The 27539-nt window shown below is 40.0% G+C and overlaps 1 protein-coding gene across 5 annotated transcripts in view; it reads right to left on the bottom strand.

Moving 5' to 3' along the window:
- Positions 1-27539, bottom strand: part of LOC131670719 (furin-like protease 2) — a 1261737-nt gene that overhangs the window by 1092801 nt on the left and 141397 nt on the right. For all 5 annotated transcript variants that reach the window (XM_058946572.1, XM_058946583.1, XM_058946600.1 and 2 more), the window contains one exon: positions 23485-23952. In XM_058946572.1, the coding sequence (XP_058802555.1) occupies positions 23485-23670 (186 nt within the window). In that variant the 5' untranslated portion in view covers positions 23671-23952. The remainder of the gene's footprint in view (positions 1-23484; positions 23953-27539) is intronic.

Raw genomic sequence — 27539 nt, 5'->3', positions numbered from 1 at the left:
TGTAACCCCTGACCGACATACTCCAAAGTCCTTAACCCTCGAGCCTTTAACCTGCGAAGCTATAACCCCCGGCCCTATCGAGGGTTAAAGAAATTCGGGTTTGGTGGACGGGGAATACCGCTGGGTCAATGGAACAACGATAGACGTCATTTCTGCGGTAAAAGAAGGTAGAAGAATTTGTGAATTATAAATTATAACTTGCGAAATCGATCAGCTAGGATTTTTAATCTTACATTTTTCTGGTCTACTAACGATGAAGAAAGTATCTACGTTAGCAGATATCGGATTCACTTAGGGCCTACATTTCCTTACTTGAGGATAACCGTGTATGACATTGCTCAAAAACTACAAATTTTTGTGCTTCGTTCTTTATCCGTGTTAGGGATCGTGTTTGAGCGGCAGGCTAACGGATAAGTCACTGAAATTTAATTTTTGGTATTATTTCTCCTACAACACTGCGTGCAGTACTTTCATTGATTTTTATTATAACTTCATTTTTCAGAAATTTTATCATTACCCCATTCCGGTATTAGAATAAGTTTATAATATTATTCGTGTTTTAACACTGCTCGAAAACTCCAAGTTTTTGCGTTCTACTCTTCATCCGTGTTAGAGATCGTGTTTGAGCGGCAGGCTAACGGAGAAGTCACTGGAATTAAATACTTTCTATTATTTCTCATATAAACTGCGTGCAGTACTTTTACTGATCTTTCTTATTACTTTGCCTTCTAGAAATTTAATTATATTTACCCATTTCGTTATTAGAATAAGTTTATAATATTACTCGTGATTTCCAATTAACTTATAAGTTATTGAAGATGTCGGCATGTAGAATTCCATGCAAAGGAAAAATCGATTCCTTTTGTAATATCTGCAGTAAATTTGAGGTAGCTCGACTTCGTCGATCAATCACTGATATCATTAAAGATTAATTTGAAGAATGTTACGAGACACCTATGAAGAATTTAGACAAACCATGGGTTCCTAAATATATTTGTGAAGACTGTCGCCGAAGTTTGAAAAACTGGAATAAAACTAAAACCGAAGTTGTTCTCCAACCAACAATATGGCGTGAACCTAAAAATCACCATGATGACTGTTACTTTTGTAAATGTGATACTTTAGGTTTTGATCATAATAACAAAGCTTCTCTCCTTTATCCGAACGTTTCTAGTGTAACAGCAGCTCAGTATGGAAAAATAGAAAGAAAAAAAAATTCTGATTCTGAGCCAAAAAAACTTCAACCAATAGAAGTTCCGGTAACAGACACAAGCAGCAGTAGTGATGAAGAAGATTTTTCTGACTCAGAAAAGCCCAAACATTTCGACCAAAATACTTTGGATGATCTGATCCGTGATTTGAATCTTCCGAAAGATTCTTCAGAACTCTTAGCTTCAAGACTGAAAGAGAAAAATCTTTTATTACCTGAGACAAAAGCTTCTATTTACAGGAAGAGAGATATTAAATTTCGGCCATATTTTACTTGCGTGGATAACCTTGTTTACTGCAACGATATAAAGCATCTCATAAGTTTATATGGAGTGCAAGGAGGTTATAATCCAGAAAACTGGCGACTCTTCATGGATGCATCTGTACAAAGTCTCAAGGCAGTACTTCTGCACAATGGGAATGAATATGCAGCTATTCCCATTGCTCATTCCACTGTGATGAAAGAGTCTCACGATAACTTTCGATTCCTTCTCGAGAAAATCAGTTACAATGAACACAAATGGCTAGTTTGTGGCGATTTCAAGATGATCAATATATTAGTTGGCTTGCAATCTGGAAATACAAAGCACCCCTGTTTTTTGTGTCTCTGGGATAGTCGTGCACGAGAAGAACATTGGGTTCGGAAAGAATGGACGAAAAGAATCGGAATGGTTGTTGGATCACACAATGTCGTCCATGAGAACCTTGTTGATCCTTGTTAATCTCGTTACCTCCACTCCATATAAAACTGGGCTTGATGAAGCAATTCGTCAAGGCACTAGATAAGGAAGGCGAATGTTACAAGTATCTTCAGGGCAAATTTCCTAAATTGTCTGAAGCGAAAATTAAGGAAGGCATATTTGTAGGGCCAGACATTCGAGCACTTATGAAAGATGATGAATTCATCTGGATAAATTTCATTTTCATCGCAAAAATACAATGTCGTTTCTTCTTGAACATCAACATCAGAATTTTCTGCATGCTGTCTTATTATTTTCTCCAGTATGTTGTGCAATTGCATTTCTTCGTCACTGATTAAAAACTTTGGATCGCCATTATTGCTCCGATCAAATGTCATTGAAAGTAAGGTTGTTACAACTTTTGCATCAACAGGCATTTTTTAAATATATATAGTATCCATTATGTACGAATAGTGAAAAGTCTGATTTGAAAAGTCACGCAATCAAATTCTGAGCATAGAATTTTCGATGATAGTAAAACTAATTATATTCAAGTAGTCTTAACAATTTTATGAACAATCTTTTATATGAATTGTATATCTAAATGCATTGGCACTTACTGAATATATACAGGTGTTATGTGATACAAGTACAATTTTAAACTAAACTCGACCTCTCATAAAACGTGTTTTTATATTTTTCCTTATGAGCAAAATAAAATAATATTATAAAGATAACAAAAACCGAACAACATTGTCAAAAATATCCAGTGGTTGACTATTGCGGCACTGCTTCCGCATATTAGTATCAATATGATTAATCAATCGCGGTTTCTGCATTTGCAGTGGTCAATAAAAGAATAACAACAAAGTGTCTACAATATTTTTATTACTATTATTGTTATATATATAATTAATGCTGTCAAAATACAAAATTATTTATTTGGTGATAAGATTTTATATTCATATGCACATCAATGTAATACATGGATTATAGGTATACAATACGATGAGGAACATAAGAAAATCATTAACAATTCATAATAATACATCTCCTAATAATAACAATATAATAATAATAATAATAATAACAGAAATCATAATAAACTGTTAACTGGCTGATAATAGTTTTTTCAGAAAAATTTTTAACTAAAATAAATTTATTTTTTGAGCCAGAAAAACTGCGTAAAAATCATTTTTCAAAAAAATTTGCATAATATTTATAATAAACAATAGAAAAAAATTAAGAAACAAAAACAAGCGAAGTTTGTGAAATTCAAAAAGTCTCAAAACCACAGGTTTTTATTTTTGGTGCCACTTTGGGACTCAAAATACAAATTTTTTCGGTAAAATTTCGGTAAAATTGATATCACGTTTGAACGTGTAATTTCCCCCATAATTCGAATCTGCCATAAGCAACAGTAGTTTCCATTTGAAATTTTCAAGTTGAGCCAGATTTGGGCCAGTTTTTGGAATTGGACCCAAAAAACTGAGTTTCCCATTTGAAAGAACGAAAAAAATTACAAAAGAAACACTGTAAATCTTTTCAAGTACAAAAAACACGACTTTTACACATATTTGAGGTTATATAAGATCATAAGATAATTTTTTTCGGTCAAACTAATTAATATATCTTAAAGTATGAGTCTTTCCCTTCAAAATGAATTTTGAATCGTTCAGATATCTTTTTCTTTCACCGAGATATGATAATTTGAATTTAGCGTCTCGCCAACTTAAGCACTTCAAGCGTATGTAGATAATTATAATTGACAACCCTGTTTTTACCACCTAAATTACCGTATGGGCCGCTAAAAAAAAATATGTGTCTAATATTTTTTGATACTCTAATCGTATGCAAAGTTTAAAGAAAATCGGTGACGGACACCTCCCTGCCTTCCCTTGTTAGTCTATCTCACTCGCTTTCGCTTAGTCTATATCTTCAAAATGACCGCTCTCGTCCCGCGTGTTAATCTCGTGCTCAGCTGCCGGTCTCCGAAGCGCCTCCTGGAGTGCTCCCCCTCGGTCGTGTGGTGTATGTGTGTGTCCGGGTGTTATGTATGTGTATCTCCGGGTGTTATTAGTGGTCAGCAACAGTGTGTCGCGCTCAAGATGTCGCCGATGATGCGCAGCAGCCTGACACAGCTGATTGCCGGTTGCCGCTTTATCGACAATTTTCTGGTCGCCCCATGTGTGTCAGCTTTTCCAAAGTGACCGTGTCAGTGCCTGGGTATGTAACGAGTCCGCATGTATCGTTAACATGCATTTCCGTTGCTTTTCCCAGTAAAATTTTCCGTGTTTTTTGTCTAACCGGCAACACGTGGTCGGAAGTGTGTGTGTATGCGTGCGCTCACTTTTTCTCGTTGTGCGCTCCGGTTTTCGCATTATAAAATCTCCTACTAAGCCGGTATACTACCACGTGTAGCGCTCATCTGCTGTACTTTCCCTCGCTTTTGCTGTCACGTTCCCAGCTTGATTCGGATGTCAGAAGTTCTTACCTATTGGGGATTTCCCCCTTGGTTCCATAGTCTGCTATGATAGGTTCCCTGCATCTGATTGGTCTGCCTGGCTGTATCCCTTTCTTCTACATCCTTTTAACGTTAAGTCAGCTAAAGTCGGTTAGAAAAGGTCTGGTTGGGAAATAACACTCTGGATGGTCAGTATAAGCCCGGCATTTATTTAATAGAAAATAAAATTAATAAAAAAAATTAGTAGTGGTCGGCGCCGTCTAGTTGTGGTGATATCCATTTCTGAGGGAGCGGTCGCGCCTCTCCATATAGCGAGGGATGTAACCTAGTCAACGACTACACCCCCTACTTAGCCTGGAGAGGCTTGCCTGTCCAGGCTGACAGGACAGTAAACGTAAACATTAGTTGCCGACATGCACGTAATCTATCCCAGCACCGTAACCATGTTAGTACGTGAGTTAAAACCTCCATGAATTGAACAACACAGAATATGGTTAGATTGGTCAGATTGATTATATTTTCTTTTTATATCTGTACCCCCGCGTAGGTTGTACGTTTCAGTTTTCTATTTATTTAGTTTGATCGTGGTTACTTGCTTGTTCTCTTGGTGCAATCTAAGGTCATAATCATTGTAGGCGCTTTTAAATGGCTTCAGCTGTTCGACATGAACTTTACCGACTTTTTCTTTGTTAGTGTCTCAATGGTGAATACTGTGTCCAAGAGTTTTTCTAGTAATTTAAAAGGTCCTACGTATTTTTCACCTAATTTAGACGAAAATTTGTTTGCTGCATTTGATAAGTTATTGGTTTATTTGAACGAAAAGTTATTGGTTTATTTGAAAAATGGAAAAAACAGAGTTTCGAGCGGTGTTAAAACAATTTCTTTTAAAAGGCCTTACACCAAAAGAAATCACAGTTGAGTAGAACGCCGTTCATGGCAAGTCTGCCCCTGTGTTTAAGACTGTTTATAACTGGGTAAATGAATTTAAACGCGGCCGTACAACAACAAAAGTTGAACCTCGTTCAGGACGCCCCGTATAAGTGAGTACGCCCGAAATGGCTGACAAAATCCACGATAGAGTGTTAAGTGATAGAAGATTAAAATTGAGAGAATTAGTTGAGGCCACAGGGGTATCAAAGGGTAAAATCATTTCATTATTGCATGAAAAATTGGGGATGAAAAAAATATCAGTAAGATGGTTGCCACGTTTGCTCACAGTTGAAAACAAACGAACCCGCGTGGTCACCTCTGAGGCTCTTTTAGCACGCATACGTTGTAATCTGGAAAACTTTTGGCGTCGACTCGTAACTGTAGACGAAACACGGGTACACCACTACACTCCTGAATCCAAAGAACAGTACAAACAATGGATTATCTCAGGAGAACCAGCTCCAAAGAAGGCAAAGACAGTAAAGTCAGCTGGCAAGATTATGGCCACGGTTTTCTGGGATGCGTATGGAATCATCTACATCGACTACTTGGAAAAGGGCCAGACAATCACTGGACAATATTATGCGTTATTTTTAGGTCAGCTGAAAGAAAAAGTCAGAGAAAAACGTCCTCTGTTGAACAAAAAAAATGACTCTTTCTTCAAGACAATGCTCGAGTTCACGCGTGTGTAGTTTCGATGGCAAAAATTATTGATTTAAAGTTCGAATTAATTGACCATCCACCATATTCGCCTAATTTGGCTCTTAGAGACTTTTTCTTATTTCCTAACCTCAAAAAATGGCTTGCCGGACAACGATTCACGTCGACTGAAGAAGTCGTCAACGAAACAAATGCCTATTTTGAGGGTTTTTAGAAATCATATTTTTCTAATGGCTTAAAAAAACTGGAAGGCCGTTTAATAAAATGTATCGACCTTCAAGAAGATTATGTTGAAAAATAAAAAAAAATTACATATGCTAGACTTTTGTTCCTTCTTTTTGTAAAGACTTATTGACCCCCCCTCGTATTATAACGGTTTACCATTCTGTCGTGTGTTTTCTCCAGATTCCTTACAACCATTGCATGTAGATCTTTCAATCTTTGCAGCCTTTCCGTCCACTCTTCTCGTTTCAGTATTAATTTTAGTTCGATTGATTCTACCTTTCTTCGTAAACTATTTACTGGTCTCGGTTGTCTGCCGTAATTTAGGAATGTTAAGGACGCTTGTGTGGCTGATTGTACTGCTGTATTTATGGCGTGTCGGAATTTATTGAGATATTTATCCCAATTTCTGTGGTCATTTTCTACATACGTCACTATCATAGTTTTCGATGTTCTATTACTTCTTTCGATTGAATTGGCTTGAAGATAATATAAGATCGTCGTGTTATGTTTAATACCATATTCTTATAACATGCTATTTAAATGTTTGTTAACGTATTCCTTCCCGTTGTCGGTCACTAGATAGTCAGGTGTTTTCCATCTGAATATAATTAGCTCTTCCATTGCTTTCGCTACGGTATTTGCATCTGTGGAGCATACTGGTTACAGTTCTATCTAACGTTTTAAGATATCTTGAAAGACTGGTACCTATACACAGTACAAATACCTAAGGTATTTGTACTGTGTTTAGCTCCGAGGAAATTCCATGGTATCAGCCGCTACTACGGCCCATGGTCGGTCTATATTTCGTCGCCCATTAGGTTTTGTGGACCTTGTTGGTTGGCTTTCAATTTTTGGCATAGTAGGTACTTTGTGACAAAATTGTATGTGGGCACTGTGCATTTTTCATGATTTATTTGCGGTATTCGTCAGGTATCACTAGTTTCCAATCTGTTTCTCAATTTGTTATCGGATCCATAATTGAGTCTAGTCTTTTATAATATAGCATGTTATCTTCGATCTTCTAGTTAGGGTATTTGTCTGGTTTTTCCTTTACGCCATTACGCCTTTGCAAGTACGCCTTGCACTTTTTTGAAGGCTGAGATTTTATTAGTTTCTTTTTCAATTCGCGATAGAACGTCTGGTACTTTATTCAATGTGCCTTTACAGTGTTTAAAGATCACGCTCTTGCATTAGGTCACATATCCATCTTTCTAGTCTACCTTTCGGTTCTTTTATGTTGAACAGGTATACTAGGGCTAAATAACTGTATAATCGTATCCTTCCAGGTAAGGTCTTATGGTAGCATTTTAATAGCGTACACAATGGAGAGTAGTTCTTTCTCTGTTACAGAGTAGTTTCTCTCTAATCCAGTTAAGGTTCGGCTAATACATACTATAGGGTGTTCGCCATCGTCAACATTTTGGGTCAGAACGGCTCCAATTGCAAAATTACTCGCATCAGTGTGAACCGTAAATGGCTGGGTAAAGTCTGATCTTGATAACACTGGAGCTTCTGTCAGTGCACGGTTCAGTTTGTCTAACGCTTCTTGCTGGTCAGTTCCCCAGTTAAATACTTGATGCTTCTTCAGGCGTTTTTGCAATAGTACTTTTATTTCTGAGCAATTTTTAATGAATATAGAGTACCACTCGACCATCCCCAGGAAGCTATGTAATTGCTTCACTGTTTTTGGTACTGGGAATTTGAGTACTGTTTTGGTCCGGTCAGGGTCGCAATCCTTCTTGGTCTAACAGGAACTCTAGATAGTTTAGGCAAATACAGCCGAATTCACATTTTTTTGCGTTTATTTGTAAACCAGCTTCGTTGACTCGCCTTAGTACTCATTCTAAGTATTAAGTGTGTTTATCACAGGTCTCGGTGACAATAATAATGTAATCAAGGTAGGGAAATATCCGAGATTCCTAGTCAGGGTCAAATAGTGTGCGTCAGCTAAGCGTTAAAAAGTTGCAGGGGCATTGACAAGACCGAATAGCATAACCACAAACTCCCATAATCCTTCTCCTGGGCTTGCAAAAGCTGTATATTCGCAGCTATTTTCTTCTAATGCTACTTGGAAATATGCTTGTTTAAAGTCAATTTTGCTTATGTATTTGGCATGCTGTAATTTGTCTAATATTGAATCCATATTGGGTAACGGGTATGCGTTTTTTCTTGTAACCTTGTTTAAATCGCGGAAGTTAATACAAATTCTCTAAGAGCTGTCAGATTTGCGTATCATTACTGGGGCGCTACGCCATGCACTTTTTGATGGTCGGATTATGTCCATTTCATAAATTTTCCTGATTTCGGCTAGTACTATTTTCTGTATTGCTGGCGACATTCGCTTTAATCCCTGTCTTATTGGCTGGCTATCACCTACTTCTATTATGTGTTTTACGAATGGTATTTCTCTTAGCTTGTCAGTCATAGGTGGTATCAGGCGATCTGTTATTTCCTTTATGGATTTGGTCTGGTCAGTTGGAATCTCCATCAGGCCAGCACATTCAGCAAAGAAAGCCTGTTGCTGCGATATTTGTCTAGGCTGTAGATGATGCCATTTGCCGTTGTGTACTCTCCATTTTATTTCTCGAAAGAGTATAAGCATATTCCACTGCGTCAAGAAGTCTAAACCTAATATAATCGGTGGTCCAGATAGGTTTTTCATTGCTTTGAATCTGAATTTCTGTGTGTGACCGTCAAAGTCAATTTGTAAGGGGAGTTCGCCTATAGTTTTCTCTGTTTTACCCGTAATTCCGTGAATTGTTGTATAATTCGGGAGTAGTCTCTCTTCAAATCTACTCGTTATTTGCGGTCCTATTAATGAAAGTTCCGCTCCTGAGTCAACCAGGGCGTCATACGCTACATTACCAATAACAATCGGTATGAAACATCTACTGTCCGAGCTCAATCCTCCTATCGACTGTGGAGGTGAGGTCAATAAAGTTGTCACCTTTCCGACTTTACTTTCATCTATGGTTTCATTTAGTTAATTATCAGATACGTCAGTTGTTTGCAGGTCTGATATTGGAATTATCGCCGGTATTTCATCTCTCATTTGTTTCATTTCTTCATTGCCTGTAAATTTGACGGTTTTTAATATTTCTTTTGGTGTTTCTATAAGTGTACCTTCAGGTTTTACTTCAGGTTTGTCAGTGATTATTTTGATCTCAAGTATTTTTGTTACTCCTTCTACAATTTCTGATTTTTAGTGGCTAGTTTTATCTGCGGATATCATTCGTTCAACAGGCGGAAATGCTAGGTTTTCCACCATCTGTGCACGGTCTTGTTCCTCCGCATTAATGTCAAATAATAACGTTTCATGATTCTTTAAACGTTTTAGCAATTTGCTAAGTGGCTCTTCATCGATCCAGGACATTCTTTTTTGATCTATTTCTGGGACTTCTTTTTCGACCATACTTTCATCTTCGTCTGAAGAATGTTCAGTTATTTTCTTGTCATCGCTTGATGATACTTTCCATATTAGATGAAAGTTTTCTTCTAAGTTTGTGTCAATTTCTATGTGGGATATCATTTTTATAGCGACCTCCCCTTCTCGATCATTTTGGCCCATTATTGGAAATCGGGAGGAAGCAGCGGACTCGTCTGCTGCCCACCTAACGGGTTTCCTAACAACTCTGAGTGGATATGTTGGCAGATCTTGTAGAAGTCGAATGGTGCTCCAATGTTTTTACACACTTGACAGTGTGTCTGTCTTATTTTCGGTCCTCTTTTTGGAAATAAAGCTTCTTTTTTCGGGAAAGTTGCTACGTAATGACCTGGCTGGTAGCAGAAAAAACAAGGATTCTTCGGGTATTGTCGGTAGTTATGGTTTCCTTAGCAGCATCTGCATGGTTCTCTATTTTTTCTGTCTGTCTGATTATTATTCACTAGATTATTTCGTTCTGTCAGATTGTTTTAAAACGGTATCAACGAGGGCAAATTTCATCTCATTTCTGTCCCGTGCTGTAACTTCTGGTAATGTCTGAATTTTTCATACGGTCGAAGTTCTTGCTGTTTTTTTAATTGCTATTTTTGAAGCTGCTGCTGAGAAATGTGTCTGGGTTGAGAGTGTATGGTATTGTTCATCCATTTATTCCAAATCTACCCATTTTCGACGATAATATGTCAGATCAATGAATCTCTCTATCCGTTTGTCTGCCATATATTTACGATATACTGGAAGAAATTCTTGTCTAGCGATTTTTATTTAAGTCCGCAGTGATATGGAATGCTTAAAGTAGCTATCTATGTATCGGAAAGCGTTCAGATAGTCTAAAATAGTTTCACCTTCGCTTTGTGTTCGTTGTCTGAGTTCTTTCTTTATATCATCGTCGGTCATTCGTCGGCCGTAATGGTCCCGCAACGCTCTTCTAACCCATTAACGACCAAAATGCTCAATTTTTTTGTCGATTTTCAACGCGTTTTTTTCGGTAGTCATAGGCCTAAAAAATTTTCGCAAACACGTATTTGGATGGGAAATTTAACGCTCTTTCAGAATCTTTTTTCAAAATTGCGATTGATTGCGTTATAAAAAAGTTATAGCCAATTAAACAATAAAAACCTGAAACATTTTGCGAAAAATCAAATTTGCGATTTTTTTAGCAATGTTACCGCTAAAAAATCATAAAACAAATATGATCAGAGGTGATCATGACTATCAAAGTATCTCCAGGAATTTTGTTGGAATTTTTGAACCACTTCTTCCAACAAAATGGTGGCAAAATAAAAAAAAATTCATAAAAAAGATTTCTCATTTTTTATCTCGGAAACCATTAAGTTTAGATGAAAAGTTTATTGAACAAAAAGGTCTTAGAATTAAACGAGAAATACGCCTGAATTTTTTCAGAATTTTCAGAGGCGATTTTTGAATTGTCGGAGAATACGGAAAATCCATTTTTCCAAAATCATCTCCAAAAATTACGACGGGGGAGAGGGAGGGGAAAAATAATAGACGGGTATTTTTCCGGTCTCGCACTGTCGCCAGCGGCGCGCAGTCAGCCGAGACAACGTATGCAGCTTTATTTTTTTATTTCGTTGGGTGCCAGCTACCGTGCTCTCGCGTTAGGAGAGCAGGTAGCGCTGCAACGTAGGCTGGTTCTCGGCAAAGTCCTGCTGGTCGCTGTGAGGTCGGGTGGTTTCCCCGTTGCCTCCCTCCTCGTCGCCGTCGGTGTTCTTTGCGCGCGTGGCCGGCTATCACCTGTGAAGAATGAAGCGGGAGCGCGAAGTCCTAGGCGACGAATTCGTTCGAGTCTAAAGCGTATCAAGCGAAAAGGGGAAAGGGGGGCCAACGGGTGGTTTACAAGGCCACCCACGGCTGCGGCTCGTTCGGCTAGCTAGAAGAAGTTCGGGGCATGGCGGCTCTTAACCCAGAAGCGGGTACATCGAGGGGGGCGTCGTAGGGGCGCCCCGACTGACGGACTAGTGGTTTAGGGGATAGCTCCTACCGTGGACTGGTGGCGTGGTGGCCGCGACGGCGGCTATCGGCTAGATGATAATCAGGGCAGTCGCGCACGCGCTTACCGATCTTAAACCGATCGCGAAAGCTACGGGGGATGAGGCGATCAAGTGGGTGCAGTCAATAACAAGTCAGACTTAAGATAATTCAGGTTTATTCGGCAAAGAAAAATTCCCAGGTCAACCCCAGTGATCTATCCCTCGCGATGGTCAGCCTGGTCTAGGTTACTGGGGGACGCGAGTGGCGTACTACGACGCGAAGTCGGTCTAGGCAGACAATAATTCAGTTGGATACTTCGGACTTCGGATACGATTACACGACGTCGGTCTGTTTACTCGCGGCGAAAATTCCAGTTCGTTCGAGGCAAATAAGTGAAGGAATTCGATCGGTCGCACGAAGGTTAGCTACTATTCGCGGTGTTGACGGTGCTTTGTAGCAACGATCGCGAGCAAAATAAAGGCGACAATGTATTCGAATTCTGCCGGTCGAACGAAGGTCTAGCACGACTCGTGTAATGTTTAGGTCGACTCGGAAAGGAATTCATAGACGCGCACTCTAAGGAAAACTCGTTTCTCGGATGACAACAGTACGGCGACACTCAAAACGACGCTCGGAAGGTCGGTGGCAAAAACATGCGCAGCAACGGCAACAGGCGCGCGAAGGTCATACGGCATACCCGCGCGCGGACATTCGGCGATCATGCGACAATTTCAGATGCGGGACAAAGAAACGACGTGACAAAGAAAAGCTCGGAGACAACGGCAAACATGTTCGATCACAAGGCGTAATGCGCGCGAAGGTCATGCGGCACTCCCGTTCGGTAATTACGCAGCAACTTCGTCTTGCGGACAATGATAATACAACGGCTCGACTAAAGATTTTCGGAGGTCAGCAACGAATGAGCGCGAATGTTATTATATCGAACGCGCGAAGGTCGTGCGGCACTCCCGAAACGCGGCGGTCGGCAATGCGCGGCAATCTCGCGATCATCGGTCACACAAAGAAAATCAGTAGTAAGGAAAAGGTACTTACTCCTGTTAATTTTCCGGTTGATTACTATTGCGGCTACGGCCGTTAAGGCCGCTGTAGGGGCCGCTACTATAACTGTTTGCGTCGCCGTTATTGGTGCAGTCGCTGCTTCACTACTCTATTTTCTATCGCTGTTTTCCTCACTATTTTCAACACTTTTCTCTGTATTCGCTAGTTCACTATTTCCTCTACTATTCGCTACTTTCGCTATTTCCTTTACTATTCTCACTTTCACTATTTCCTCTACTATTCTCACTTTTCTCACTATTCTCTTTCTATACTCGCTGCTTTCACTATTTCTCACTACTATCTATCTCCTCTGCTTTATCTATCTTCTCTGCTTTGTCTATCTTCTCTGCTTGGGTGCCGCGCGACAGCGAGGCTCGGCGAACTACTCACCGTCGAGGCTTAACGGTTACTGGCGCGCCGTTTTTCGGCGACGCGCCGCTTCTCCTAGCTTACTTCCCCTTCGTTATTATCGATTGGCTGGCTTGTTGCTAAGCCAGGTCTCAGCGCCGTCTATATTAATGTTCTTTGCCCGCGCAATTTGTTTATTGGTCGGTCCTTCGCGCCTAATTTGCCTACTGGTCGCAAAGACAATTTGCCTACTGGTTTTCACTCATTAGTCCGACCACCCCTAAGCTGATAACGATTGGCCGGTCAACTAGCGTCGCTTGTCTATCCTCTTCTATCCACCGCTCGTTGGTCTTACCGATTCCCCTCGCTCGCTTCCGATCGGTCTAGCATCGGTGGTCTCGCTTGCTCTCACGCGCTCGGTTGCTCCTACTTCTAGTATAGCTAGGCCTACCTTAACTAACGGGGGCTTGCGATCAGCTGATCGCGGCTGGAAACTTTAGGGGCTTCTAGCTTCCCGGGGGAGGGTCGGATCGGGTCGTGAGTGCGCGAGGGATTGTACGCGAGCGTAAGGGTCGTGCGAATCGGTCAGGGAGGCTTCTAGAGGTCATAGTTCGCGAGATCCGGGAGTGCGTGGGCGGGTGTATGCGGTCGTGGCTGTTCTGCCGCATCGTGCCGGTAAATATAATTTTTCGTGTGATGACGCATCATCACAAAATTATAAAAAAATTCATTCACGTTCCTTGATGAATTCTAAATCTTATAACGGCCGGGGCCGTTTTCGCGGAAAATTGCCTGCGCGCGAGGCCGAGCATGGCCAAGCGGGCAAGCGAGCGCGAAGCGAAGCAGAGAGAGAGAGGGCGAGACTCGAGGAGGCGCGTGCCGCGGCGGTAGAGTGGGGAGAAGAGACGATTTTCGGGCACTAATACCTGGGAGCTCGAGCTGTCGTCACGTGCGCGCGCGAACAAAAGGAAAACGATCGGGGAAAAAGAAAAGTGTAAGTGCGCTAGAAAGTTTGACGCCATCCCCGAGGATCGTCAGAGCCCGTGGACCGTCTTCTCCGGTAGGCGATTCGAGGAGCAGAGCTTGTCCGCCCGAAAAAGGGCGATAACGAGGGCGATTAGCGAGAAGGAGTAGTCTGTCTGCAGCAGCTACTTCCCGGTGAGTTTCTTTGCGTTCGTAAGCGATAAATTAGCGTGCGTTAGTTGCGCGAGCGAACGTCTCTCTCTCTCTAAAATAGTATTCGAGACGAAATCTCGACATGCGGTATTGTGTAAAAAAAAAAATCTGATTAAGTAAATAAAGCGCGGTTTGACCTGCTCAAGTGCTGCCATTGTGTTGGGCCTACCCAGGAAGGAACCTTTGTCCCTTTCCACGCCCGTGGTTAAAATCCACGCACGCTCTCGTGCTTAGCCGCACTTTCGTGATCCCTTTTCAGGGCAGCACGTGTCCGCCCGTACGCGGCGGAACACCAGGAAGCGGCTAGCTGATCGGGGCGGCGGTAAGCCTCGCACCGAGCAGCGAAGATAAATTTGTTGACAGGCCGCGAGAATAATTTAATTATTTTCCGGGCCGTTACAGACTTTTTGCTCTATAAACTTTTCCTATAAAATCAATAGTTTTCGAGATAAAAACTGAGTTAGGTTATAATCCTAGCAGCGTTAATATTTTTTATACAGAATAAAGAACAGCCATTCAACAATAATATAATAATGTTTTGACTTTTTATGTGTATACAAGTGCAGTTTGTATAGCGTATACTAATATACACATATCAAAAAAGCAATTCAGAAAATTGTATGTGAGCTCATTTTTATTTCTTACTAGTCTCTTGTTATTTTGAGATCATACAGCAAATCGAATCGAAAAGATTATTTTCGCTTTCTAAAGTTTAGGTTTGAAAAGAAGCATTGAAAACTATAGTAATTATTTTCATGCAGTATTTTTATTATTTTATATAACATGTCGCAAAAACGTAAAAGACGTTCCACTCGCTCCCATGAAATGTACGAAATTGATACTTCAAAGAACACTTACGATGATATAGTTACCCTTCCAAATCCTGACAATTCTGGTTCTGATGGATCAGATTTCGATACTGATACGGATGATGAAATTTCTAATATAACGTACACAGAAGCTTGTAAAACATATACTGAAACTCAAACTAAATTAGAAAGAACGCATGAACTCCAGTGGATGGAAGGAGAAAAAAAGTATAATGATAATTTGAAAGACAAAATTTTATTGAAAGACTCGGTAAAAAATAAAATACAAGAAATGGAGCCAGCAGAACTGTTTGAAACATTTTTCTCAACTGAAATGAAGCAATATATTATAGATTCTTGCAAAGAAAATAATTTTGATTTAAAGTTAAAAGACTTAAATACATTTGTGGGAATAATCATTTTGACTTCATTCAACAAAAGCAAATTGCAGAGGGATTACTGGTCACGTGATCCCTTTTTATCTTGTAACGTTGATTCTTCTGCTATGTTACGTAATAAGTTTGAAGAGATCAAATCAAAATTAAAATATTCACAAACGAAAGATAAAAATCCAACTGACTATGCTTGGCGTGTCCGTTCACTATTAAACCTATTTGAAATTAATATTATGAAGTTCGGTGTGTGGAGAACTGCTCTTTCCATCGATGAAATGATAGCTAAGTCTTATGCGAGGACGGTTCTAAAACAATTCATTTGAGGAAAACACATACGATTTGGTCTCAAATTCTGGGGTCTTTATACTTCTGATGGTTTTGTATTAGGTCTTGACTTATACTGCGGAAAAAATTCTACAACGGGAAGTAAATTTAGTAAGTGTGCATTAGGTTCTCGCGTTGTCATGAATTTACTAGAAAAGTTTTTTCGTGTTATACCTCCGGGCAAAATATCTATGTTCCATCTTTATTTTGATAATTATTTCACAAGCTTAGATCTCGCTGTGCATTTGAAGAAGCTTGGGTTAAAATCTACAGGTACTATTAGAGAAGATAGAGTCAAAGATAAAAATGTTCTAAATAAAAAAGCTCAAAGAGGTGAGTATTCCGTGAAGCACGATAAGAACAGTGATATAAATTATATCACTGTGATGGATTCAAAACCAGTTTCGATTAATTCTACTGCTGCAGGGGTAACTCCATTATCCTTTTCAAAGAGATACAGTAAGCAAGAAAGAAAAAAAGTTGAAATACCTTTTCCGAGGGCTATTAGCGTCTATAACAGTTTTATGGGTGGCAATGATGTCCACGACGGACATTGTAACAATTTACTTCCGAGTATTCGTTCAAAAAAGTGGACGTGGGTAGTTTTTTAAGAGTAATTCAAGCTTCGATTGTAAATGCTACTGTACTATTCAATGCTGTCAATGATGAGAAAAAAAGGGTTGGAACGAAAGATTTTGCACTTTCAATAGCTAAAAATTACATGACTCAAAGACAATGCAAAAAAGAGAAACACAATATGTCCAAACAACCAAAACTCAAACTTTGTTCTTATTGTCCCGTAAGAACGAGAATTATCTGTGAAAAATGTGATTTATCGATTTGTGTTGAATGTTTCAAAAAAAAACACTGAAAAATTCGTATTGCAGTGAAAGGCAAGGGGACTCACTCAAATCAAGCACCTCGAAAAGTGAGAGGCAAGGGGACTCACTCAAATCAAGCACCCAAAAGAAGACAAAATTCTACTACGTCCTCGTCGTTATATCTGAGTCATGCTAAGAGTAGAACGTTTTTTATCTCGAAAACTATTGAGTTTGGAGAAAAAGTTTATGGAACAAAAGGTCTTAGAATTTATCAAGGAACACGGATGAATTTTTTCAGAATTATTGGAGATGATTTTGGAAAAATGGATTTTCCGTATTCTCCGAAAATTCAAAAATCGCCTCGGAAAATTCTAAAAACATTCAGGCGTATTTCTCGTTTAATTCTAAGACTTTTTTGTTCAATGAACTTTTTATTTAAACTTAATGGTTTCCGAGATAAAAAATGAGAAATCTTTTTTATGAATTTTTTTTTATTTTGCCACCATTTTGATGGAAGAAGTGGTTCAAAAATTCCGAGAAAATTCCTGGAGATACTTTGATAGTCATGATCACCTCTGATTATACTTATTTGATGATTTTTTAGCGGTAACATTGCTAAAAAACTCGCAAACTTGATTTTTCGTTAAATTTTTCAGATTTTTATTGTTTAATTGGCTATAACTTTTATATAACGCAATCAATCGCAATTTTGAAAAAAGATTCTGAAAGAGCGTTAACTTTCCCATCCAAATACGTGTTTGCGAAAATTTCTTAGGCCTATGACTACCGAAAAAAACGCGTTGAAAATCGACAAAAAAATTGAGCATTTTGGTCGTTAATGGGGTAAAGGAACCAACCCGAAATTATCTACGGTTGACGTTCTACAAAAACATTGTTCAGACAAAAGTTGTTTGGGACAATGAGGGATTGATTTGGGACATCCTTCAGATTTATTTTAAAAGTCATTTGAAGATCAAAGTAATTTTTTGAATAGGAACCTATAATTTTGATCCTGAATTCGAAAAGAGCGAGAAATTCTACGTTTAGATAACGTATTATGTGTGGGGTGTGGTTACCCCCCCCCCCGCGTAAGGTCATGTAGGGATCAAATTCATTATTTTCTTTATCTATGCACAGGGATGATGGGGCAAGGGTGAGATTAATTGTAATAACCCAATAACTTGCTGGTAATATCTTGCTCCCCAACCCAATAACTAGACGGTAATATCTTGCTGCAACACGATATCGGCCTTGACCGTCAAAATTACCCAGAGAGGCTTCGGTACCCAAACCACGTGAGAATCCGAATCATTTAACGAAGAGAAAGACGTTGACCACGAATACGCAGAAATCGTTGTCGCATTATGAGACAGAATAACGATGATCCACGAATGCTCGTTGTTTTGGCAATGGTTGATTTGGATCATCATATTTCTTTGCGTGAAATTCAGAGACGTACTGGAATCTCAAGAACAACAGCCGGTAAAATTTTGCGGCTTCATAGATTTCATACGTATCACATAACTTTGACTCAAGCTTTGATGCCAGATGATCTTCGCCGCAGACTCAAATTCTGTAATTGGGCACAAGCAAGGATTCGTGAATATCCTGAATTTTTCAGATACGTAAAATTTCCGGATGAAACTACATTTCATAGTAATGGGCTACTCAATCGCCGTAATAGTCATTATTGGTCTATCTAGAACCCTCAGTGGGTACGTCATATTGATAAGCAGCATAGATAGAGCCTCGTAGTTTGGTGCGGTATAATAAATGGTTATCTGATAGGACCTTATTTTTTCGATGGGAATGTCAACGGCGCAGCATATCTTAATTTCCTGCAGAATGAATTACCAGAATTATTGGAAGATGTGGACTTGGAAACAAGACGACGATTACGGCTTCAACAGGACCATGCACCGTGCATGACCATGCATCGCTCACTAATAGTTCGTCACTTCTTGAACCAACGATACCAAAGACGATAGATAGGCATTGGTAGTGACATTACTGAGTGCTGTCCAAGATCACCAGATCTAATAAGTCCAGATTTCAATTTATGGGGCTATTTGAAAAGTGTTGTTTATGCACAGCAACCAACAACTAGGCAAGATATGATGCAACGCATCACAAAAGCTTGTAGAGCTATTCCGCGTCACGTTTTGTTGTCCACAGTCGAAAACTTCGAACGTCGAATTCAACACTGCATAAATTTGAACGGCGGTATTATTGAACATTTTATGAGATAAATGATTTTGTTACAACCTTGACCATAACTCTATCTGTAGTCATCGTATTGTCTTCATTGGCTGGACATTCCCAACTTGCCTTAATTGGCTGGGCATTCTCACCTTGCCTTAATTGTCTGGGTAATCAATACCTTGCCTTCATTGACTGGGTAACCAACGTCTTGTATTGATCGGCTCAGTATTCTCACCTTGCCTAGATAGACTGGACACTCCCTCTTTGCATACATTGGTTAGATTGGGTCACGTTACTAAATGTGGCACGAACAAACGTAATGATTAAATCAAAAACGACCTTGATAATCGAACTTTTATTTATCTTGGGATTGGGTTATTATTAGCATTATGATTATTATTATTATTATTATCATTATTATTATTATTATTAACCTCATCCTTGCCCCGGTGGGACAGGGGGGGGGGGTTGACCGCATCCCACACATAATATCTTACCTGAACGTAGAACTTCCCGCTCTTTCCGTATCCATGATAAAAAATGGGGGTTCTTATAAAAAAAATCACTTGGTTATTTGGTTATTGGGGTTATCGAGGCTGGATTATTATTATCATTATTATTTTTATTATTATTATTAGTTTTTTTTTTGTACAAGGAGTTGCGGAATCCTTTTTGCGGATTCCACTTAATCTGACTGAGGGGTTATGTAGGACTCCCCGAAAAAAAAATAGGCCTACCCACTAAACCGCCATCTCCTTGGTGTCCTTCCCCTAGCCAGGGACTATGTTGATATTACTTCTGACTGGAGGTTCTGTCTGTGTTCGTCCGTTCGTGTCGTTCCTCCGTATCTCGTTACGTCGCGTTACTTCGTCTGCTCAGTCATCTGTCAGGCAGCCGTCCGCGTTCTTACGTCTCAATATAGTTTCCGTATAGGTAGCGACTAAGTGCCACCATTCGGGTTCACGCAGCATCAGAGCCACGATGTTATCGGGGGTGATGCTGCCGACGGTTTCTTCCAGTTCCTGTCTGAGTCTTGTCCAGCGGTCACACGCGAAAAACGTGTATTCTGCGTCGTCTCGTTCGTGTCCACAGTACTTACAATTGGGTGTTCGTAGTCTGTTCATATTGTAAAGGTACCGTCGGGATTACCCGTGGCCCGTAAAGAGCTGGGTGACGTAGAAATTTAAATCACCAAATTTCTTTCCGAGCCACAGCCTCAAGTCCCGTATCAATCGTCTCCTCCAGTTACCACCCCGTTCCTCTGTCCATCGGCCTTGCCAAATGTCAATTGTCCTGTCGCGTTCAGCGATTGTCGCGTTCTTTCGTCCTATGTCCGCACTGCTCCCGTAGATCCTTTTGCGCTCAAAGGCCAAAAGATTCAGGGGTATTACGCCAGCCACCACTAAAACAGCCTATGCATAGACTGTTCGGTAGGAGCAAGCGATTCGCAGAGCACCCTGTCTCTGTATGACCATCGCCATTGTCTTACAGTACTTCTTTGTATAGAAGAATCGAGTGAGCTGTCACCATTAGCAGTCGCCGCTTTCCTGGTCTCGGTTCCGTCGTGTTTGCCATCAGGCGGCTCAAGGATGCTATCCTCTCTGCCGCTTTTCGGGCTGTCTTCTGTATGTGAGGCCAGAAGGTCATCTTCGTATCGAGGGTTACCCCAAGGTACTTGACTTCCCCCTTGGTCTCCGTTTCATATGTACCCACTCTCATGGGTAGTATCGTCTGTATGCGTCTTTTCGTGAGAAGCATAAGTTCCGTCTTTTCTGTTGCGAGTTGCAGTCCGTGTTCTGTCATCCATCGTCCAACTCGTCTCATGGTCTGGTTCAACGTCAGCTGCGCCAGCTCGGGAGATCTCTCCGTGATCACCGCCGCCACGTCATCAGCGTAGGCGACGAGGGTCACTCAGAGTGGCATCCCAAGCCGAAGCAGACTATCGTATAGACCATTCCAAAAGTCGGGTCCCAGTATCGACCGCTGAGCCACTCCAGTGGTGACCTGTCTCGTTACCTGTCCTTCGATCGTCTCGTACGTTATTCGTCTGTTTCTCAGATAATCCTCCACAACCCGAACCAGGTACGGTGGGATCCGAAAGTTGCTTTTCAGCGCCTCCAAGATATCCACCCACCTGGCCAAGTTAAAAGCATTTCTGATGTCAAGCGTCACTAGCAAGCAGCACAATGGGTCGCGCCGCATGGCAGTGTCTGTCTAGTTCCAGGAAAGAATCGATCACCTTTTGGATCGCTCCAATCGTCGACCGACCCCTCCTGAAGCCGAATTGCAAATCTGAGAGACCCCCTCCGGCCTGTATCGTGTCCGTCAGTCTCGGTCTGAGTAATTGTTCAAAGAGCTTACCAGTAGTGTCAAGTACACTCAACGGTCGGTAGGCCGAAGGCGTGCCAGGGTCGCCCTTACCTTTTGGAATAAGAACGAGCCTCGCCTCTTTCCACCGATCGCTGAACGTTCCTGTCGTCAAGCACGTATTGTACAGGTCGAGAAGTATCTCCGGCCGTAGACGAGCCGAGCCGGAGGATCTCGGATGGTACTCCGTCCGGTCCCGGTGCCTTACCCGTCTTCATCGCATTCGTTGCTCTGATGAGTTCCTCAGCGGCAAAAGCGGGGGGCATTTGTGCGTCCACGTCATCCATCACGTATGTCCTAATCGGGTGCGTCGGAAACAATCCGTCAACAATCCGTCCTGCTGTTTCGGCATCTTTAAGTTCCGGTGAGACTCGGGCCCCTAGTTTTCCGGTCACAATCTTGTAGCCGGTTCCCCAGGGATCCTTGTTCACCTCCTCGCAGAGCTTCCTCCAGCATCGCGTCTTGCTGTCCCGTATTGTTTTCGTCAGCGTCTTCCGTGCTGTTTTGTATATGGCTTGGAGGTTTTCCCTTTCGAGTCTACCCCCTGCCCTTGTCATTCGTCGCCGATTTGCCAGGCATATCTTGCGTAGCTCGGCTATTTCGTCCGTCCACCAGTATTGTGGCCGTCTTTTTTGTATCTGCCGTCGTTTCGTCATTGTGCTGGTGCACAAGCTATTTATTAATTTTGCCGTCTCGTCTGTCAGTCTTTCTGTTCTTCGCCGGCCCGTTAGCTCAGAAGGAATCTTCGACCACGGGGCTGATGCCGCTATCAACTCCTCCCAAAATTTTTGTCGGTCAAGTTTGTTAAGGTTCCACCGCGGGGGTTGGTGGATTCTCGTTTGTCTCGTTTCTGTCCGTCTCGCCACTTTGAAGACGATGTATTGATGGTCGCTGGCTGTATAGTCCTCGACCACCCGCCACCCCTTCAGCCGTGGCAGGATTCTGTCCGACATCATCGTCACGTCAGGGATGGAGTCTCCAATCCCTGGTCGTCTGTACGTCGGCGTGTGTCCCGTATTTACTACTGCTAGGTCCAACCTTGCGGCCATTTCTAGCAGCAGTCGTCCACGTCGGTTCGTTTCGTTCATTCCCCACTCGATCGCCTCGCATTAAGATCCTCCGCAACGATGACATCTCCGGGCAGGTCCCTGATCCCGTCTTCTAACAGCGTCGCCTTCCTTTCAAACTCCGCCGCAGTGCAGTTGGGTGTCAGGTAGACGCTGACATAAGTGACAGCGCCGACTGTAGCCCAGACGTAGTCGTCCCCGAATCCGCGGTTGGAGACTCTAAATTGAGCGGCGCCCCCTACCGCAGATAGCGTCGGCTATCTGCGGTAGGAGCATGTCAGCAGTCCTACTTCTGTTGAGGTTTCCTTGTACTACTCTGTCCGTCTTCCGGCACGCCTCCTGCACTCCTCCAGCGCGGCCCGGAACACGGCACACCTGCCGTTTCCGGCGAGGTGAGCGACGCTCCCATGCCCGGCCTCGGAGGACAGTGGGCAGACCGGTTCTCCTTTGCATTCCGTCGCGTAATGTCCGGATGCGCCGCATTTGCGGCAGCATTTCGTCCTGTCCTTGCCTGTGCATTCAGCTTTTACATGGCCGAAGCCCAGGCATCTGTAACATTTTGTCACCGTCAGTCGTTTCCGAACGCGGCAATGCACCCAGCCAATTCCGATCCGACCACGCCGAAATTATTATTATTATTATTATTATTATTATTATTATCATTATTATTATTATTATTATTATTATTAAACTCACTCGCTCTTTCCGAATCCATGATAAAAAATGGGGGTTCTTATTAAAAAAATCACGTTGTTATTTGATGATTAGGGTTATTGAAGTTGGTTTATTGCGTTATTGGGTTATTTGAATTTTTGGGTTATTAAAATTAATCTTACCCTTGCACGATCATCCCTGTCCATAGATGATGAAAATAATAAATTTGACCCTTACGTGACCTTCCGCAGGAGGAGGGGGGTTAACCGCACCCCACACATAATACTTTATCTGAACGTAGAATTTCTCGCAAAATATGGCTAAAAAATTCCTATTCGAAAAATTACTTTAACCTTTGAATGACCTTGAAAATAAATCTCAAGGTTAAATCCGATTTCTGAGAAAGGGGTCCCTCATTGTCTCAAACAATTTTCACTGAACAATTTTTTTGTAGAATGCCAACCATCGAAAATTGTGGAGTGGTTCTTTTAAAATGGGTCACCCTGTATATTAATGAATATTGTACATTGACTGCCATACAACGTACATACAAATGTTCTTATTTTCTTGATTAAAAAAAATCTATTATAAATAAATTTAATCAATTTCAATATATAGACATTAGTTATCTACAAATACTGTAAAGATCTTGTTAAAGCTTACCTTCCCATGATTTGTGAAACCATGCTTTTTAGCGATAAAATCTGCTTCGGTAGCTCCAGCTGGTATATGTACAGCAAACTCATTTGAAAATATAGGTAGTGGTCGTGAACGAATCCTTGATTCTGTATGTAAAGAAAATTCTAAAAAAACTCCAAACCATACTAAAATTATTATTTTGTAACTCATTTTTAACTAGTAGAACTTGAATAATTAAAATGAAGTATATTTTATCCAACTAAAGATGAAATATTAACATCTCAAAAATATTCGTTATTTTGATGTAGAAATATTCGTCATCCTCGGGACATAGATATTGTATAGAACTTTGTCTTCGTCCAGAATTGTTTAAACTATCTTATGTATACCTTTATACCTAGTTAATATGAACTGCACTAGAAAAATGGATGAATCGATTGAGCATGAACATTTTCTGAATGGTCAATATGATGCTCACGTAGAATCTATAACCTGTAAAAATTTTAAATAAATTTTTATTGAATTTATTTGGTATTATTATACATTCAATTACGCTGAATATCTTTTAAATTATTATTATAATTGGTGTTGTCTTATTTAACTACAGTTTGTTAGCAAGTCAGTTTCAATTTAGTTGTTAATTACTTTATTTGAAATTTCTTTTATGAAATATTATTTTCCATACTACTGAGTTGAAATAATTAGATAAATAATTAAATTTCATATCGGTAAAAGTAAAAAACATTTTACTTTTGTAATAAAGTGCTGAATTCTAACTAATAAACTTCCGACTCCTATTTGATCTTTTCTATGAAAAAGTTGCTACACTTTTTTACATAGGAATCGAGTTTTGTATTAATATTACTTTTAAGATAAGAATATTTGTCTGTAAAATTATTTAAAAACTTTATAAGACGATTGTCTTGAAACTGTTCCTTCATTCATTGTATTTTACGAAAGATGTTGATGAAATGAAATTGACAATTCTAAATGTATTTGCCAAATTATGAAGAGTTCAATACTTATTATATATTGTATCAAAATATGAACGAATTAGACATTGGGACGATGGTAGCAATCGAATGAACATAGAAAGTCTGTGACTGTAAATAAAAAAACACTATTTATTTAAATAATTCCAATTTATTTTCCTATAAAGCCCCCTTTTAACCCTACGTATATTGTTTATAGCGGTGGTCAAGCTTTTCTATGGCTTCTGAAAAGTAATTTTTATCAAACTCCTCAAAATACTCATTTATCGCAAAAATTACTTTGTTGGATAAAAATATTTTTCCGCAAGCCAAATTTTCATGTCAGGAAACAAAAAATAACCGGAAGGATCCAAATCTAGAGAATAAGGTGAATGAGGAAGTATTTCATAGGGTAAATCAAATAATTTGTCCGTTGCAATGAAACTCGTGTGAGCTCATGCATTGTCGTGGTAGAAAATAACTTTTTTTTCGCTAAATGAGACCGCCTTTCCATAAGTATGGCATTAAATTGGTCTAATAATGAGATATAATATTCTCCTGTAATAGTTCTTCCACTCTGTAGGTAATCGATTAATGTTATACCTCTTGAGACCCAAAAAATTGTAGTCATGACTCTTCAGGCTGATCATACTGTCTCCGCTTTTTTCGGCGCAGATTCACCTAGCTTAGTTCACATTTTTGACTGATTTTTCGTTTCTGGCGTATAATAATGAATCCATGTTTCATCAACAATAACGTAGCATCGTAAAAACTCCTTTGGATTACGTTGAAACATGCTCAAACACTGCTCAGACGCAAGCAAACGAGTTCGCTTGTTATCAGCTGAGCAAGCACGACATCCATCTTGCAGACAACTTTCTCATGCCCAAACATTCATGTAAAATGTTCCATGTGCATTCTACTGAAATGTTAAAAGCCTCACTTATATCACGTACTTTCAATAGACGATTGGCGAATACAATATGATGAACTTTTTTAGTAGTCACCTCTTTTAGACAGTCAGGACCCTCAGCATCAATTGTGCTCCTACTGGTACTACGAAATTCGGTAAACCGTTTTTGAAATAATGATTAATAAGTACACGATTAATTGGTACACTCATTTGACCATAAAAAATTTTCGAACCAACGTACTGATTTTTTAATTTGTATATGCACTTATACTAGATGGGACTCTCTTACAGTGTAAGATACGTTACGATAATATAAAAGTTTTCAAGTCATCCATCACTATATCCGCAAACAGTTCAGAAATTGGAGATTTCATTGGTGTTTCAAAAATTTGATGGTAAATAACATTGTTAAATTGAAAAAACGTATTGTGGAACAAAAATTCAAAACTATCAATAACGTCAGTAATCGGTTTCTTAGAATTAAAATAGATTTGCTGGAAACATTTATCTAAATTTTAATAGTTAGACTTTCGAAAGTAATAAATGAGTAATAAATGACATTCAGTGAAACTAGAATACATCCATTTGAAATAATTAGTGAATTAAATTTTTTTATTAACTGAAAACTATTATTAATATGAGATTGAGGTTTTGAAATACATTTTTTAAGTTCTTTATGTAAAATTTTTAATAAGAAATTAGTTGGGCTATTAATAGTAGAAATGATCGATCTGACAGTAATGCCATGTTTATGAATCTTATGCAGAACATAGGGCTTTACATTTGCCGTATCAGATTAAGTGAAACTTTCATTACTATATTTGATATCTAAATAGTTATTTTCATAAAATTTACGAAAAATCTTATGTACCTTTGTCCGTAAGGCTGGTAAAGTATTTTCTCTTTATAATTTTGTATGTGTTAGAATCGTTAAATAATACATTTATTTTTGCAATATAATCTTTTTTATTAAAGCAAAATGTAATATTCCCTTTATCTGCACGTGTAAAAATATATAAAAATTGGTTTTGCAAAATTATTTTGTGTAGCTTAAATCTTTCAAAAATTGTATTTCTTACTTTGTTAACAACAATGGTCGTCTTTTAGCCACTTGTACATTTTTAATTAATATCTCAATATATCTTGTATAGCAGCATCATTATAATTTTTTAAGCTAACTTCAAAATTCATAAATGTATTGACAATATTACGTCTCGATAAGGTTTACACAGGCAAGATCGAAATAAGGACACCGTAAATTTGTATGTCTTTGTTGCTGACTCCGTGAAAGAGCTCTTAAAAAAGTCTTTTCAAGAAGTCGAGTGACCAAGGTAGGTGAAATTAGTTAATACTGCAAAAATTACAACTGATTCATGAGCGCGCGCTAGACGTACGAGGGTGGTCCGATAAGTACTTAGACTACAAAAGAAAAACGAAAATTTTGGAAAAGTGGCGTTTTATTTTTCAACATAGTCTCCTTTTAGTTCGATACATTTGGCCCAGCGATGCTCCAACTTCTTTAACCCGTCTCAAAAATACGTTTCCTCGAGGTCTGAAAAGTGGGCTTCCGTGGCAGCGATTACCTTCTCATTCGACTCAAATTTGTGCCCGGCGAGTGACTTTTTCAAGTTTGGAAACAAAAAGAAGTTATACAGGGCTAAATCTGGAGAATACGATAGATGGGGCAGCAGTCCGTAGCCTAATTCGACCAATTTGGCTATGGCGACGGCGGAGATGTAAGCCGGTGAATTGTTATGGTGGAAGAGCACTTTTTTCTTCGCCAAATGGGGCCATTTTTTCTGCAGTTCAACATCGAATCGGCCCAATAATTTAACATGATACAGCCCTGTGACCGTTTTGCCCCTCTCCCGGTCGTCGATGTAGATCACACCTTGTGAATCCCAGAAAACGGTGGCCATCACCTTTCCGGCCGATGGGTCAGTCTTCGCCTTCTTCGGAGCACTTTCGCCGGGTAAAGTCCTCTGTTTCGACTGTTCCTTGGTCTCTGGTGTATATCAGTAGATCCATGTTTCGTCGACGGTCACAAAACAACGCAAAAGTTCCTTTGGATTGTGCTTAAACAGCGTCAGACACTGCTCTGAAGTTGTTTCACGGTTGCGCTTGTTGTCCGGAGTGAACAAACGCGATACCCATCGCGCCGACAGCTTTCTCATGCCTAACATTTCATGCAGGAC

The sequence above is a fragment of the Phymastichus coffea genome, unplaced genomic scaffold (genome assembly GCF_024137745.1).
Source record: "Phymastichus coffea isolate CEN01 unplaced genomic scaffold, Cenicafe_Pcof_1.1 PCOF00009, whole genome shotgun sequence".
Classification (NCBI taxonomy): domain Eukaryota; kingdom Metazoa; phylum Arthropoda; class Insecta; order Hymenoptera; family Eulophidae; genus Phymastichus; species Phymastichus coffea.
Note: the sequence above shows the minus strand (reverse complement) of the source record. Positions and strands in the feature narration are given on the sequence as shown.